This window comes from Numenius arquata, chromosome 29 (assembly GCF_964106895.1).
Source record: "Numenius arquata chromosome 29, bNumArq3.hap1.1, whole genome shotgun sequence".
Classification (NCBI taxonomy): domain Eukaryota; kingdom Metazoa; phylum Chordata; class Aves; order Charadriiformes; family Scolopacidae; genus Numenius; species Numenius arquata.
In genome coordinates, this window is record NC_133604.1 from 533,681 (window position 1) to 548,663 (window position 14,983).

The 14,983-nt window shown below is 52.0% G+C and overlaps 1 protein-coding gene across 1 annotated transcript; it reads right to left on the reverse strand.

Moving 5' to 3' along the window:
- Positions 1 to 9,486: 9,486 nt before the first annotated feature.
- Positions 9,487 to 14,664, reverse strand: AQP2 (aquaporin 2). Its single transcript, XM_074164823.1, has 4 exons — positions 14,299 to 14,664; positions 11,484 to 11,648; positions 10,460 to 10,540; positions 9,487 to 9,702 (listed from the first exon to the last, which is right to left on the reverse strand). The coding sequence occupies exons 1-4, from the start codon at positions 14,662 to 14,664 to the stop codon at positions 9,487 to 9,489; spliced, it is 828 nt and encodes a 275-aa protein (XP_074020924.1).
- Between the last annotated feature and the right edge of the window lie 319 nt (positions 14,665 to 14,983).

Sequence of the window (14,983 nt, forward strand, 5' to 3'; positions counted from 1 at the left end):
GGTGGGAGCGGGTGGAGGGCAGCGGGGAGGGAAGAAAGTTGAGGTTTCCTCTGTCTCCAGGTTCTTCTGTCTGCACCCAGTTGTAGGGCCATACCTATCTATATATGCAAGAGCAGCAGGGAGCTGGGTTACAAGGCGGTGGGTGGAGCCAGGGAATTAGCCAGCCCTCCCAAATTATCATGTGAAACTGGAAAAGTTTCCATCTGAAAATAACTTCGGTGTCTCTTGGTGAACCAGTGACTCAGATATTGGTGGCATTTCTCTCTCCTTCCCTCCGCAAACAAAGAGCCCCTATAGGGTGTCTCTGTGGTCGTTAGATAACGAGGTTGCATAACGATGCCCCGCTCCCTCCTCTGCTTTTTTCCCTTTTACTCCCTCTCGCTGGGTGCTGGGTGCTTCGTTAGCAGAGGTGTAGTTAATATTCCCTTCCACCCTTGTCTGTGCAGGCTGGAGAGGGACGTATTTTGGTTTGAAAAGCCTCCTTGTAGGTGCTGGGCTGGAGGAGCTCTCCCGGGGCAGGGCTCCCAGCGCCTTCGATTGACAGGGGATGTCGAAACGTAAAGCAAAGTTAAGGACCTGGAGCTGCTCCCAGGCTGTCAAAGACAGCTCAACTCCAGGAAACAAGTGGTTTGCAATAACCCCGGGAGCAGGGCAGGGTTCGGGGGATGCTTTGCCTCGCCGGGGAGCCGTAGGCAAGTCAGGGCTTCTTCGAGGAGCCTGAATGGGATGGTGTGGCTGGGAGAAAGAGGGCTGATGGCCACAGAGCCTGGCCATGGACCTCTCTGCTGCTTTTCTGCTCCATACAGAGCACGGGGGGTGGGTTTCGCCGGTGTGTGGGGGTGGCGGTTGGGGGGTGCTCGCCGCCTGTAGCCAGGGAGGGTGTATCCTCCCCCTGTCATCTCCAGCCCTTTTCTTTTCTTTTTGCCTTTCAAGCGATTGCTCAACGAGGTCAATGATTTTGCTCTTGGGAACGCCAGCATGAAGCCACAGGCTTTGCATGGACACAGGCCATGTTTGCGTGTCTCCTCTCATGTTCCCGAGGCGCTGCCCTCCATCCTAAATCTCTCCAGCTGCGCGTCCTTGGCTGGCAGGGAGGGGAGCGGGGAGGCTCTCAGAGCTGTGCGACGCGGAGCAGTTGGGGACTGAGGTTTTGGGGCGGAAAAAGGTTTCGGTAACACTAAACAATGAATTCTTGGTTCCCCTGTAGTCCTTGCAGCCTTGTGCCAGGATTAATACTTTTTTTTTTTTTTTTTTTTCCTTTTTTTAAATTGGGTTTGGGTGCCAGATCTGCTCTCCTTGCTTGGTTGATTGCATCTTGCCTTCCATCTCTCCATGCTGAGCCCATGTTGGGGCTCTCCACGGCTGCCTCCGCACTCCAGCATGCGCTGAGCAAATCTCTACATGCAGGAGATGATTGGTAAAATCATTCAAATCCCTCTTTAAAGCTAAAAAGCACTAAAAAAATTGCATTCACTGCTGCCTTCTGCTGGGTGCAGTCAGACCTGCACACACCCAGGGGGGTCAGGAGCCAGGAGGAGTTCCTCCTCAGAGCAAGAGGAGGGGACTTCTTCCTCCAGAGCTGAAAATGAACGAGACTTTCTCCTCCCACCGTACCCAAAGTCCTGAGCTGAGCAAACAGACCCGGAGAGTCTCGAGGGACCCGGCATCCGTTACAGAATTAATTCCTGATAATGGTTTTCTCCTGGTTCTGCTGATCCCGGGGACGATTGCAGGAGTTACAGACCAGATCTGTTATCCTAGAAAACACCTGGTCCGTTGGCGTGTTTTGGTGAAAGTTTTGCAAGCTGGTATTTCAAGACACCCTGGCCGGATTCCAGCGGGAGTAATTGCTTGCCATTTCCCTTCAGCCCAGCTTGTGGCTCCAGCTGGATGAAACGCGCCTTGTTCCCATCCTCCGAAGCCTTTCGTAAGGCACCAGCCACACATCTTTCGCTGTTCCGCTGGCAGCTCCTCCGCCACATGCTTCGCTCGAGCTAAAAAGCAGCATCGAGACAAAAGATGCTCTCCTGGGTTCCCAGCCACGGGTAACAACCCCCCAGCAAAATCCTCCGGTGGAGCGGGAGATATAATCAAATAAAGTTAGAGATGATGTGGCAAAACTTCTGGAGAGAAAACAAGGTGTTTCTCCAACAGCAGGCCATGCAAAACCTATTTTCCCAGGACTGTTTGCTAGATTTTCCTCTCTGGGGTGGTCCTGCTTGGGTCCCCTGATGGCTGACCATGTGGAGTGGGTGTTAGGAAGGCTCCTCGTCCTCTCCCCCGGCTGCATGTCCTCCAAGGACCTCGCAGGAACTGAAAGTGCCTTTGATGTGTCAAATTTAATTGAATTGGGCAAGATGTGGAGCAGGCGTTGTGCCGGTGCCTGCTGACAGACTGACACCTACGTGGTGGGGTCACGCACGCCTCATTTCACCCTGAGGCTTTTGGAGGAAAGGAGACGAGGAGGTTTTGTGCAAGGAGGACAGGTTTAGCCATCTCCCTCCTCCTCTTCCTCCTCCTCCTCACTGGCATCGACAGGTAAATGGGACAACCAAAACCCACCCACAACTACCACCCAGTTGTAGGGCTTGGGGACGATGCTCTGGAGGGCGACAGGGACCCGAGCCCACCGCTGAGTTGGGATGAAGGATGCCTGGGTGGGAGGAAGGCAGCTGGTGCTTCATCCTCACCTGGGTCCCTCCCGAGGCTCTGCCTCGCCCGTGGAGGCGTGTGTTATTAACTGAATACGTGTGTCAGTCCCTGTCGTCCCCACTTTGCTGATTCCTTTTTCTGAGCCTGCACGGGGCTGCTAGTAATTTGGCACTTCCAGGGCAGCCCAGGTTTCCGATGAGTTCAGCTCCATGTTGGACCTCAAAGCCTGGCAGATGGTACTGCAGGTGGCCAAATCCAGATTACAAACGCTGCTGAGACCCAGACCAGACCAGCTTTTGGGTTTTGCCTTCCCCTCACCTGGCTCTGTATCCACTGAGGATGTTAAAACTGGGGCAATAATACAAGCACGAATAATAATAGTTACGGGAGGCAACTCCTTCCGCTGGAATCTGTGATTAGTTGGGATTAGGTGGCTGGAGGAGAAAGTTTGGTTTATTTTGTTTTTAGGAGAAAGGGTGTTTCTTGCTGGCTCAGCTTGGGGAGTTTGCAGCAAGGCAAAAAGGAAAAAAGTAAAAAAATAACACACTGGGAATTACAGCAAGAAATAGCAAACTTTTCCCTCACCATCCTCGGCTCCCGGGGCTGCTCCTTGCCGTGGTGGTGTGGAAAGCGGTGGGATTAATGCAAAGCCTCAGCACTTTCTGGTGCAAGGTGATGTCTCAGTGGGGTGTTTTGGATGGGGCTTTCAAGGATTTCTCATACCTAACCCACCACGCGCTTGCGTTCTCTTGAAAGGCGAGGGATTTCTCTGCTGATGGTGTTTCCACCTTCTCCTGCTCTGGAGCCATGAGGCTTTTGCTTCTCCTGGCATCCTGACCCAGCTTTGGGGCAAAAAGCCCTCCTGAGAGGGTGTTTGGGGATATCTCCACGTCCCTCGCTGCTGTCCCACCGCTGTGGCTTGAGAAGCCGGTCCTGAAGTTGTCCTCCAGCCCGTGGTGGGTGGTCACGGTGACCTTGTAACCCCTGGGTCTGCACCAAGGGATGATGGTGTTCAAACGCTGAATAGTGTTAACGCTTAATAACAGCATCGCTTCTGCTCCTTGCTTAGAAATTACTTGACGGTCTCTAAGGTGTGCAAATGGATGCAAATGCTTTGGGGCTGGTCTGCAGAGGGAATGCCAGCATCCTTAATAATTAATTTGCATTGGAATCATCGTTAAATCCTCTCATGGGGATAATAATGTGTAGCAGGGAAAGCAAAGGGCTGGCAGTGAGAAAGCTGGGCTTTGAAAGCCTGGCGTCCTGATTTTCAGGTCTAGCCCTTCCAGCAAAGCCACCTGCACCAGCGACACTAAGAGGCTGCTTTTCTGCTCATCTAGATAAATACTTCGAATTCTTATGGGCCAACAGCCACTTATCGGTGTCCTCAGCATCCAGGCAGAGCTGTGTTGGGGGCGGCGGTGGTTTTCCTCTTGAAATGTGTCTGCCATGGAAATGTCATTTTTGACCCTCCTGTTAGAGAATGCAAAGAGCACAGGGGGGAACAAACGCTGCAATGATGCGAGGAGGGGGCGAAAAGCGATGTCCCCTCTTCCCTTTGGCAATGCCACTCTGCTGTGGGTGCTGCTGAGACAGGAAGGTGAGGAGCTGGTGGAGACCCAGGGCCAGCTCTGGGGTGGAGGTGGTTGAGTTGCATCAAGGCAGAGGGGAACTGAAAGCTCGACCAGGCTCCAAAGCACCTATAAACGCCATAAATAACACAACAGAGAGGAATCTGGAAACTCTTAAAAGCTGAAATTCTTGCATAATCACCTGGCTCCAAGAGCCCAAGACTTGACAAAGCAAAATATTGGCGACAATTTGTGGAAAGCTGGTTACCTTGGTGAACTGGAAAATCAGTTTTTCACCCCATTCTGCCTCTGAGACCCAGAGCAAATGCATCAAGAAATTTCTCAACTTAAAAATGCAGACAGTATATGTTGATAAGGATTTAAAGAGGCTCGTGGTGGTAGCACCCCTTCTTGCACCAGATCCGGAGCTAAAGATTCTTGCACTGAGTGGTCTCTGGAGAAATGTGTGATTTTTTTTTTTCTTTGGGTTGTTTGTATTCCTGGAAAATCAGGCTGAAAAATCAAAGCAGAGCCTCTGGTCCCACATCCAGACCCTTTGGCAGAGCCTTCTGAAGGGGCGCTCGCTGAAAGCCTTGAAGATAGAGGAGCGGGCTGGGGGTTTGGCTTCCCCCATGGAGGAAGGGGGGAATTGGCTTCTCCCATGGAGGAAGACCTTCTGAGAAGGTCTGTGGTCCTTTCCCAGGGTCCTTTCCCTGGGTCCCAGGTATGACACCCAGCCCTACCTCCTCCTCTTCCTCCCGTGGATGGATTTGGCCCCCTGGCCCTTCCCCTCAAGGAGAACGCACTTGGGAAACATTTCTACATGTATAAATAGATCCATAAAAATAATGATGTGCCTGCATCCTAGGTAGGTCATGCCATTGCAAGGCAGGGGCCAGATGGGAGCTGGGTGCTCACAGGGCCTTGGAGATCAGGATCTGGAGGATTCGTTCAAGGTCAGGCCAAGAAATTCAGAGCAGAAAACCCAGCTCTGATCTCCGAGGTCTGAAGCTGGGCTGTGCCCTTCTCCTCTCTGTCCCACAAGGGTGAGCCTTTTTCTATGGGATCACCCTGCATCGTGTTTTCTGGTGAGGTTTGTGGTGGTTTTGGTGTTCTCCAAGCCAGGTTGATTTTTTTTTTTTTCCCCATTTTGTCCCAGGTGAGGAGAAACGCTTTCCCCGTTTCCAGCCATGTGGTGGAGAAACACTTCAGGTGCTGCGTTGGAGCTCCGCACTCTCAGGACAGACTTTAATTAGAGCAGAGATTTGGATGTTTTCAGATCGCTCTCACCCGCCTCCTCACCTCACACGAGGTGAAAAATCAGTAGGTAAGTGTTGCAACCCTCCTTCCTGGATTTGAAATGCTGAAACGAGGGAATGTCTCGCTGCTCCCTACAAGATGCCTGCAAAAGGCACCGGGATGCAGTTCAGGAGATCAAAGGTGGACAGGTGATGTTGAAGGCACAAGATTGTACAGAAGGGGAGATTTCTTTCACTTGAAAATACCATGATACTCATCAAAATAACATTTTGCACGTCTCTGTCCCCTTTTGGCATCTGTCCTTCCTCCCCCGGTGTGTTGGGAAACACCATGGTGCCGCCGCCGTGCTGCAGAGCATCTCCCAGGGTGCTGGTCCCAACAGCCCCTCCAGATCCTCCAGGTCTTGAGACACGGCCGGCATTTGGGCTGTGTGGTTTTGGACCCCTGGAGACCCGGTGGGATGAGGACCTTACTGGAGGTGTCTGGGGGAACCCTCCTAGAGAACCGTGTGACTGTGCCCTGGGTGACAATGAGGTGGTCCAAATGACTTTTCTGTGAAATCACGTATTTCTGCTGAAAAACATACGGTATTACGGCGTTTCACTGGTATCTTAAAGCAATGGGATGGGCTGAATGTGGCAGCCAAGCAGCGAAGTCAAGGAAAGGGATCTGGGCGCATCCAAAACGCTCTGGAATTTTCACGGCACCCCAAGGATCCTGCGGGGCTTTGCAGAACGACCACCCCAAACCTGATCGCGCCGAGGACCTCCAGAACTCGGAGGTGGGACACGGTGCGGGGGGAAAGGAAAGCCTCGTGGTGTGACGTGACGGTGGGACGTAAGAAGGGATGTGACCTGAGACACATTGCACGGTGATTTTCGTTTTGATTTCAAAATGAAATTCACTGCACTATTTATCCCAGGTCCATGATTAAACCAAAAAACGTTAACGTGTGGCACAATAAACATTGCAGGTCTTTATTGTGGAGGGTCACGAGCTCCTGGAGAGGCACGGGATGGGTGCTTTCAAACCCTGGCTCAAAGCATTCCTGCTTGAGGTCTAATATCCAAAGTGTTATCAATTTAGCCAGGTTTTAAGTCGATCTGTGGCAGCTCTGATCTCTGGGTTGCAGGTCCTGCTCTCTAATTCCAGTCGTGCCGGGTGTAAATCTGGAACGACTGGCTTGGTTTCCTGACGGTGCAAGTTTTGGAAGTGTCATTGAAGCTGGTGATGCAATTCCTCAGAGAAGGGGAATTTGCGTTAAATTGACTCCAGAGGATTTCGGCTGCTGGAGCCACCCAAAAATCTGGTGTCGTGAGATGGGACCGTGTTGATACTGGTGTGGCCAGAGCAGAACTGGGCAGAAACAGGAGCATCTGAAGGGTCCCAAAGAGGGGACAGTCATTATTTTGTGGGTCCCCCCTCTGGAGATGGGGGTTGTCCTTTTAATGCCAATTTTGGACATCAAGAGGTTGTTGGCACGAGGCGGATGCCCTCGAAGCCGGACTGGGCTGCACTGGTGGCTGTGGGATTTAGGGGCTGGGAGGTTACTTTATGACTGTATATATATTAAATGGCCATAAAAGTCTCATTTATTTGATCCACATATACTAATTCACTGGATAGAAGTGAATTTAAAGCACTTTATTTGAAAGAGCACAGTAACTACTAGACATTAAAACTCATTTTTGGGCCCTGCGCAGTTTATGTGAGTCTTAAACGTTGTCAAGGTAAATAATAAGTTAAATGCTTAGATCTGAAGGGGAAGAGACAAGTAATTAACTTGAACGTCGCCAAAAAAAAACCCAAAAAAGATTGAGTTGTATCGCATTTTATACAGCAGGGCATTGACATTGACATTGACCTCTTGGTACGTTTCTTCAGGTTTTTCTGTTGTACGTGGATTTTGTTTTTGAAAAGTAACGCAGAAGCTAATTTGAAACGGAGTATTTGGTGATTTAAATACAATTCTACACTCTGATTTGAAACAGGATTTTAATTCCAGTTGGTGAGAACAGGCAGATATTTTTCTTTAAAGCCTTTTCTGAAATAATACTCAAGGGCTCCTTTGCCACAGAAGGAACAAAGCGGAGGAGAAGAATCTGTATTTTTGCTGTGGCAGGGGATGGGTTAAACCAGTGCTGAAACTGCTGCTCTTCAATAGCAGCCTCCTGGGGGTATTTGCATTAACTCACTAGTAGAGGAACACAGATTTTTAGCTGCAATAAATAAAGCCTGGTGTCTGTGACGGCACTTCTCCCCTGGTTTCACAGCCAGTGACAGGCAGAGGAGGCGACGCAGGAGCTCCCGCGCTCTCAGCCTCGCGTGGTGAAATGAAGACCACGATAACACCTTGTCTGGGTCAGATCAAAGCTTTTTTTTTTTTTCCACTCCTTTTCTCTCCAGCAACAGCTATAAGCACATGTTGGAGGAAGAGCACAGTGAGGAAGAGAGGAAATTATGAATTCGAGAGGAAGAGGAGACTGGTACGAGCAGAGCACAGGGGATAAAGAGGAAGAGAAGAGCATCCTTTGGTGGTAGTTAGTGTCAAAAGAGAAAATGATCAGTAATGCTCCTTAGGGTTTGGAATTGGGTCCAATCTTATGGAATATTTCCATTAACAGCCTGAGCAGAAAAAGCCTGGACGTGGTGATGACACTTTGTGACGGTGCAAGGCTGGGGGGAGAGCACCAGCAGAAAAAAGCAGGATGTCACGTCAGAAATGTGTGACTGTGGCTAAATAGAATCATAGAATCATCTGGGCCGGAAGGGACCTCCAAAGGTCATCTAGTCCGACCCCCCCGCAGTCAGCAGGGACACCCCCAACTAGACCAGGTTGCCCAGGGCCTCGTCGAGCCTCACCTTGAATATCTCCAGGGAAGGGGCCTCAACCACCTCCCTGGGCAACCTATTCCAGTGCTCCACCACCCTCATGGTAAAGAACTTATTCCTAATGTCTAATCTAAATCTGCAATAGAATAATAGAAACAGCATTAAATTAATGGTTGAAAGAGCAAAGTTGCATCCCAAAGACTAACCCAAAGTCTTTGACCATGCTGGGGACCACAGCCAGGTCCTGACAGAGCAGAAGAAAGAGGTGGGATGGGTCTGAGACCACAGAAAAGGTCCGGGCTGTAGATGGAGATGATCACACCTGAAAGGCTTTGTGTTACTCATCGGAGAAACAAATTGGATCAGAAAGAGAGGAAAGAAAGGAAAAACCAGGGAGAGAGATGAATCATCGAAGCGAAGGGACAACACTGGTCAAAGAGCAAGTGAGCCGTGGATGAATTTGGGCTGAAAATCAGGAGGTTTCTCATTGTCACAGGAAAGGGCAGTTGCAAGAAATCCCCAATGGGGTCAGCGGGGACTCAAGGACGCGCTTCCAGTCCCATCTTCTCAGCAAAGCCTCCATGAGAGGTCAGGAACTCTGCATCCCATGGGTGGTTGTAGATGGCAGCAGCAAAACTTCCAGTCGGTAAGAGACTCGTGGCCGGGAGCGAGGGCTCCAGTGTGCAACCACTCCAGCAGCGAGAAGAAGTGGGAGCCAGGTGAGCTGGGTTCAACAGCAATGAGGCATCGGGTGGCAACCTCCACACCCAGCAAATGGCCATAATAATAACAACTCTCGGCAGCGTCTCGGAGCCCTTGGTGAAAGGCAACAACCTCCGCCGAGCGCTGACTTCTGCAAGGGGGATGTGGAAGGAGCCAGCCCAGAGTAGGATCCCAGTGTCCTCGTTCCTGTTGCTACACTGGTGGTGGTTTTGATTTAATGGCATTTTGCCCCAGCATCAGAAAACCGTCGGCCACGGGGAGAGCCGGGAGACAGAAGGTAGGTTGGGCCATCACAGCGCATCTCCCCAGGAGATGAGTCAACTTTAGTCCCTCGGCAAAGGTGAAGGGAGAGAGGGGAGAGGTGAAACGCTCATCTCAACGAGCACCATCTCCAAAACGGCTGCCAGAGTTTTCCCCAGCTCCTCTCTCGGCCCAGGAGGAGGTCTGTCTACACCTTCTCAGACATCCCCCTCGGCAGGCTCTGTGGGGAGTGAAGCTCCACCGACTGCCGCCGCCGGACCTCGCGCTCTGCCCAGTCCTCCTCGGGCTCGCAGCCTTTGAGGATGGCAAGTCTCTCCGAGAAGGTTTTGGCTTGTGGGAAGAGGATGTAATTGTAGATGATGGAGGCTGCTGCTGCCCCGACCAGGGGACCCACCCAGAAGACCTGGGGAAAAGGGAAAGAGAAGAATCGGGTGAGCAAAAACCAGGCTGAGTTTGGAGGATGGAGGGGAACCAGGGTCTCTGAAGAATGTTGTAGGGGGCTGATGTTCCTTCCTACCCTGTGCGCATTGAGACTCAGCTCTGCTTTGGCCATCACTGTTCACCTGAGCCCTCATCCATTGCTGTTGTGCCTAAATATACCTAAACCATCTTCTGTTGAGAGCTGTGTGATCCTCATTAATGACAGGCCCATCACAAGCATGCTTAACGATTTGGGTTCCTCTGGAGAAGCGTCTTCCTACCCGTTTACACATTGCCATAGAGAGGAGGAGGCCACCAGTTTGGGATGGACACCTCTGAGCACTTCAACATGAACCACCACAGCTCTGGCTCCAAAGATGCTCTTTGCAGGTGCTCTTTGCCTGGGGGTGTTCCCAAAGGAGCTGGTGGAAAATGTGCGGAACCAGGAAAGGTTCCCAGGACCGACAAAGAAGAGCTCCACACTCCATTGGTTTTGCTTCTTTTGCTAAATCACAGTCAACAAATCACACACCCTTTTCCTGCTGCAACGAAGCCTGCTTAGATAAGCCAATTAAGCACCCAGCAGCCCCACCTCTTTTTGCTAATCTCTACATCTCTCCTCCAGCTGGGAGCTGGCATGGAAATGCCAGGAATCTGGCTGGCTCTGTGGGTTTCTAGGAACACCAGTAATTTGGGGGGGGCTCATCCCACCGAAACACCGCGTCGACCCGACTTCTTACCCAGTGGTCACTGAAGTCGCCGACGATCACAGCAGGGGCGAAAGATCTGGCTGGGTTCATGGAGCAGCCGGTGTAACGGATCTGTGGAGAAACGCCACACGTTGTTAGCATTAAGCCCTTTTAGCACATTTTAAAAAATCCTGGTGTATTATTGGCGTGATTCATTCCCCGAGCTGGTGCCTCAGCCTCCAGCATGCCTGTTCCAGGAAAAGTGATGCGAGCAGCTTCCAGCACCTGAGTCAACGTGGGTGAGTTGTCTGAATTTGCTCATCTTCTGCATGAGCACATGTGTCCTGTGCGTGGTGCAACTCAGCTGCAGGTGACGTGACCAGGACAGCAGGGACAAGCTCCTGCTGTGCCTATTCCTGGAGCATATGGCTCCTCCTTCCCATTGAGGACAGGAGAAGAACAGCCCTGTGGACACGTGGGCTTGAAGATCGTTAAGGGTGGATGGTGTGGTGTAAACGTTGTTGGTTTAATGCATGTACTGAGAGGCTCAGGGAGGGGGGGTCAGGGGCTGCTTCATCCAGGAGGGATTTCCCTGGGGGTTCATCCCAAATACTTCCCATTCTTATTATGGTCTTGAGTGCCTCTATCACTCTAGGATACTTCCCTGGAAGTGTTCAAGACCAGGCTGGATGGGGCTTTGAGCAACCTGGGCTGGTGGGAGGTGTCCCTGCCCACGGCAGGGGGGTTGGAACTCAGTGATCTTTAAGGTCCCTTCCAACTTTAACCATTCTGTGATTCTTTGACAGAAGACCCTACTGATCCCTGGGAGCTCCCTATGGGTCTCCAGGAGCAGCAGAGCCCACCAGGTTAAGTTTTTCCATGCCCAATAAAAGCTGAGCTCAGGCTATGGCTCTGTTATAGGTTTGGTGGGATTTTTCTCCTCTATCCACTGGAAAACCATGGGCACCATGAGTTACAAATCCCTTATCCACCCTGGAGCATGCGGCCAAGCAGGCTTTGGGCACAAAGGCAAAGACAACCTCAAAAGCGCTGTGTTTTAACCCATTCTACTCACCCCAAGGAGATGCCCCACGGCAACAGAAAGGCCGATGGACAGGGCAGGAGAGCCCAGGTTGTCCTCCCGGCGTTCGTCAGTAGAAGCGAAGATGCAGAGGACCAGCTGGAAGGTGAGGAAGAGCTCGACGGTCACCGCCTGCCCCGTTGTCGTCTCGTTGTGCAGCTGGAAGGGGAGAAAAAAAAATGTGTCTTGGGGACAGGGATGTTTGGGGACTGGGTTGGAAATGCAGAGGGGAAAAGTCAAATCAGGGGACGTAGGAAACGGGCGAGATTTTTGGCACCAATATGAAGAGGGGGAAAAATTTCCCAGGTAAAAGGAAAGGTGGGTCAACGGGTAACACTCGATTGACCTGGCAGGAAATGTTTTAGTTGCATTTCTTTGGGTATTTTTTTTTCCACTCTTCTTTCTCCCCCCCAGGGATTTTTTTTTATTTTCCTCATACTTAAAATGCAAAACGCATTTTGGAAAAGTTTACAAATTGCGTTTGGCAAATGTCAAAAAGAAATGTTTTGGCATTAAAAATTAAAAATCCTTTCCCCCTTCCCACCCTTTTTTGACTGAAAAAATTTGTCAGATTTGACGTGAGGCTGTGCCTGGCTGCACCCCCCCTCTCCTCCAGCTTTCTGACACTTTATTACTCCTCGGTGGTTTTTCATCCAGATCCGGAGGGATCTGGCAGCGCTGCCAGGCAGATCTGCAGCCGGCGCTCCCGCTTGCCTGCGGTCTCCCATGGCTGCTCCTTCCCTCAGCCCCTCCTGGCTCATCCCTGCCCTCTCTTTCCCCGTGTCACTCCTGCTTTGGACACGGTGTGTCCTCCCAAACGTTGACCCCGACATCACTTTGCTTGGTGACGCCACGAAGGCAGCAGTTGTCCTCCTGGCCGAGATCCAGAGTTGGATCTTTCTTGCTCTCCTCTCTCCGATATTCCCCTTCTCTTTTTTTTTTTTTTTTTTTTTTTTTTAATTTTTTAGGGTAATTTGTGCAGGCAGCTACAAGATGAACAGCCCACGGGGGGGAAAAAAAATAAAAATAAAAATCCCTATTCCCTCTTTTAGGTGGTTTAAGCTGTAAAACAACAGAGCGGGACGTTTTGAAAGTCTCTCTTAAAACTCCCACTCGCTTTGTTGGGTTTATTAAACCTCAGCTATTATCAGGCTAAATAGTCTTGCTCAGATTAATCCGCAATCCCTTTTTCAACCCTCTTAATCTCTTTGGCAGTGGAGCTGGGTCCTGGCAGTGCCTCCCGGCTGCGAGAAAGGAGATTTCCATGTGCCGCTTCCCAAAACGTGCTGCCCCCCCACCTCCTCCCTTGCCGCTCGGGGGGGTGGTTTGGGTGATGCTGGTCCCAGCAGGGGCGTCTCTACAGGAGATGGAGCTGCCTGTGTCCGTCTGAAGAGGAGCGGTGGGGCACGGAGAAACGAGAGGGGAGCGTGAACCCTGCCACTTTTAAATACTTTTTCCCTCTTTTTATTATGTGCGTGCGTGGGGAAGGGGGTGTTGGAGGTTGGGACACCACTGGGTTCTCTGGTTTTCTTTTTTCTCTGCGTGTCTGAAACCAGTCGGGGATCCTTGTGACGCTTGTGGTGCCGCCTGGGCACCCGCGTGTGTCGGGCACTGGGATGAACCAGACGGGTCTAGCGTGGGCATCCCTTAAAAAGAGCGTGGCCAGCAGGTGGAGGGAGGTCATCCCCCCCCCCCCCCCCAGCTCTACCCCCCTCTCAGCTGGAGACTGGGACCAGTTCTGGGCCCCCCAGTTCAAGAAGGACTGGGAATTGCTGGAGAGAGTCCAGCGGAGGCTGTGAGGATGATGAGGGGCTGGAGCATCTCTCTGCTGGGGAAAGGCTGAGGGACCTGGGGCTGTTCAGCTGGAGAAGAGAAGGCTGAGGGGGGGTCTCATCGATGCTGAGCAATAGCTAAAGGGCGGGGGGGGGCAAGAGGATGGGGCCAGACTCTTCCCAGTGGTGCCCGGGGACAGGACAAGGGGCAACGGGCACAAACTGGGACACGGGAAGTTCCATCTGAACACGAGGAGGAACTTCTCTCCCGTGAGGGTGGCAGAGCCCTGGAAGAGGCTGCCCAGAGAGGGTGTGGGATCTCCTGCTCCGGAGAGATTCCAACCCCCCCCGGATGAATCCAACCTGCTCTGGGTGACCCTGCTGTGGCCGGGGGTTGAGGGGAGATGATTCCCAGAGGTCCCTTCCAGCCCCATATCATTCTGTGATTCACAATGGGAAGCAACTTAACGAGCGGTGTCTCTCATGAAAAGCTGGGATTTAGACATCTCACCCCCCCTACTCTGGTGCAACATCCCCATTGCTGGGAATCTGGAGCAGCAGCCGTGGCAGAGGGGAGAAAAAGCTGCCCACACCCACAGCAAGACTGGAAAGTGGGGCGAGCTCGGGGCAAGAGGAATGGAGAGGTGATGCTTTTGGTTGTATCCTTCCTAGTCTCCTCTGAATCCAGCTCCTCCACGACACAGCCCTGGATAAAACTGAGGTGATGGTGGCTTTGTCTTCTAAGGGAGGTGTCTTTGTGGCCAGCTGGATCATACCTCTGGTTTTTCTGTCCTAAAAAGCAGAGGAGGCAGCCTGGACTCCTGCCTTCGTCCCTATTCCTGGAAGGTCCCTTGATGCAGCAAGCTCATGGTGCTGGGCTGTAGCTGACGGTGGCTCCCAACCCAACACTAGATAAGGGGGGGGGGGGTTCCTTGCTGGCCACAAAACCCTTCTTCACATCCCTCATCCATCCCAAAAGCCCTGCCCAATCTTTCCTGCTCTCCTCCAAGCCCATCATCAATGGGCTGAAGTCTTACCTTGTTGATGGCCAAGCCTTCCCGGGAGTCTGCAGGGGTGATCTCGTGTAAGATGGCAGCTCCCACGACCCCCCCAAGGAGCTGGGCCACCACGTAGAAGACGGCGCGGAGAAAGGAGACTTGGGAGCCAATGAGGCAAGCCACCGTCACCGCCGGGTTGATGTGGGCTCCGCTGATGTGTCCCAGCGCTTGGACCAGCGTCCCGATGGCCAAGCCAAAAGCCAGCGCGATTTGGAGGATGCTGGGGGAGGAAGCCGAGGGCCAGTTCAGGGCAGAGCCCAGGCCAAAGAGGATGAAGACCAAAGTTGCCAGAAATTCGGCAAAAACAGCCCGGCTGAAGGCTATGGATCGCAGTTCCCACATCATGGTGCAGCAGCTGCTGGAGGCTGCAAGGTCTGACCCTTCTTGTGGTGGCTTCAGGCAGTTGCCACCGTGGTTGCTGTGTCCACACAGGGTGACGGGGGGACAACATCCATATATATATATGGATGCGGGGGGCTGAAGGATCACCTGCCAAAGGAGGTGGGATTGTGGTCCTAGGAAACCTGATGCTTTTTTTTTTTTTTTCCATTTGTGTTCCAGCTGAGGGAACATCAGACTCTGCCCTCTCTATTAAAGCTGGGGAATGCGGCGTTCGCCACCCTCGGGAGGTCATAAATCAGCCTCGAGAAATGCCACCAAACCA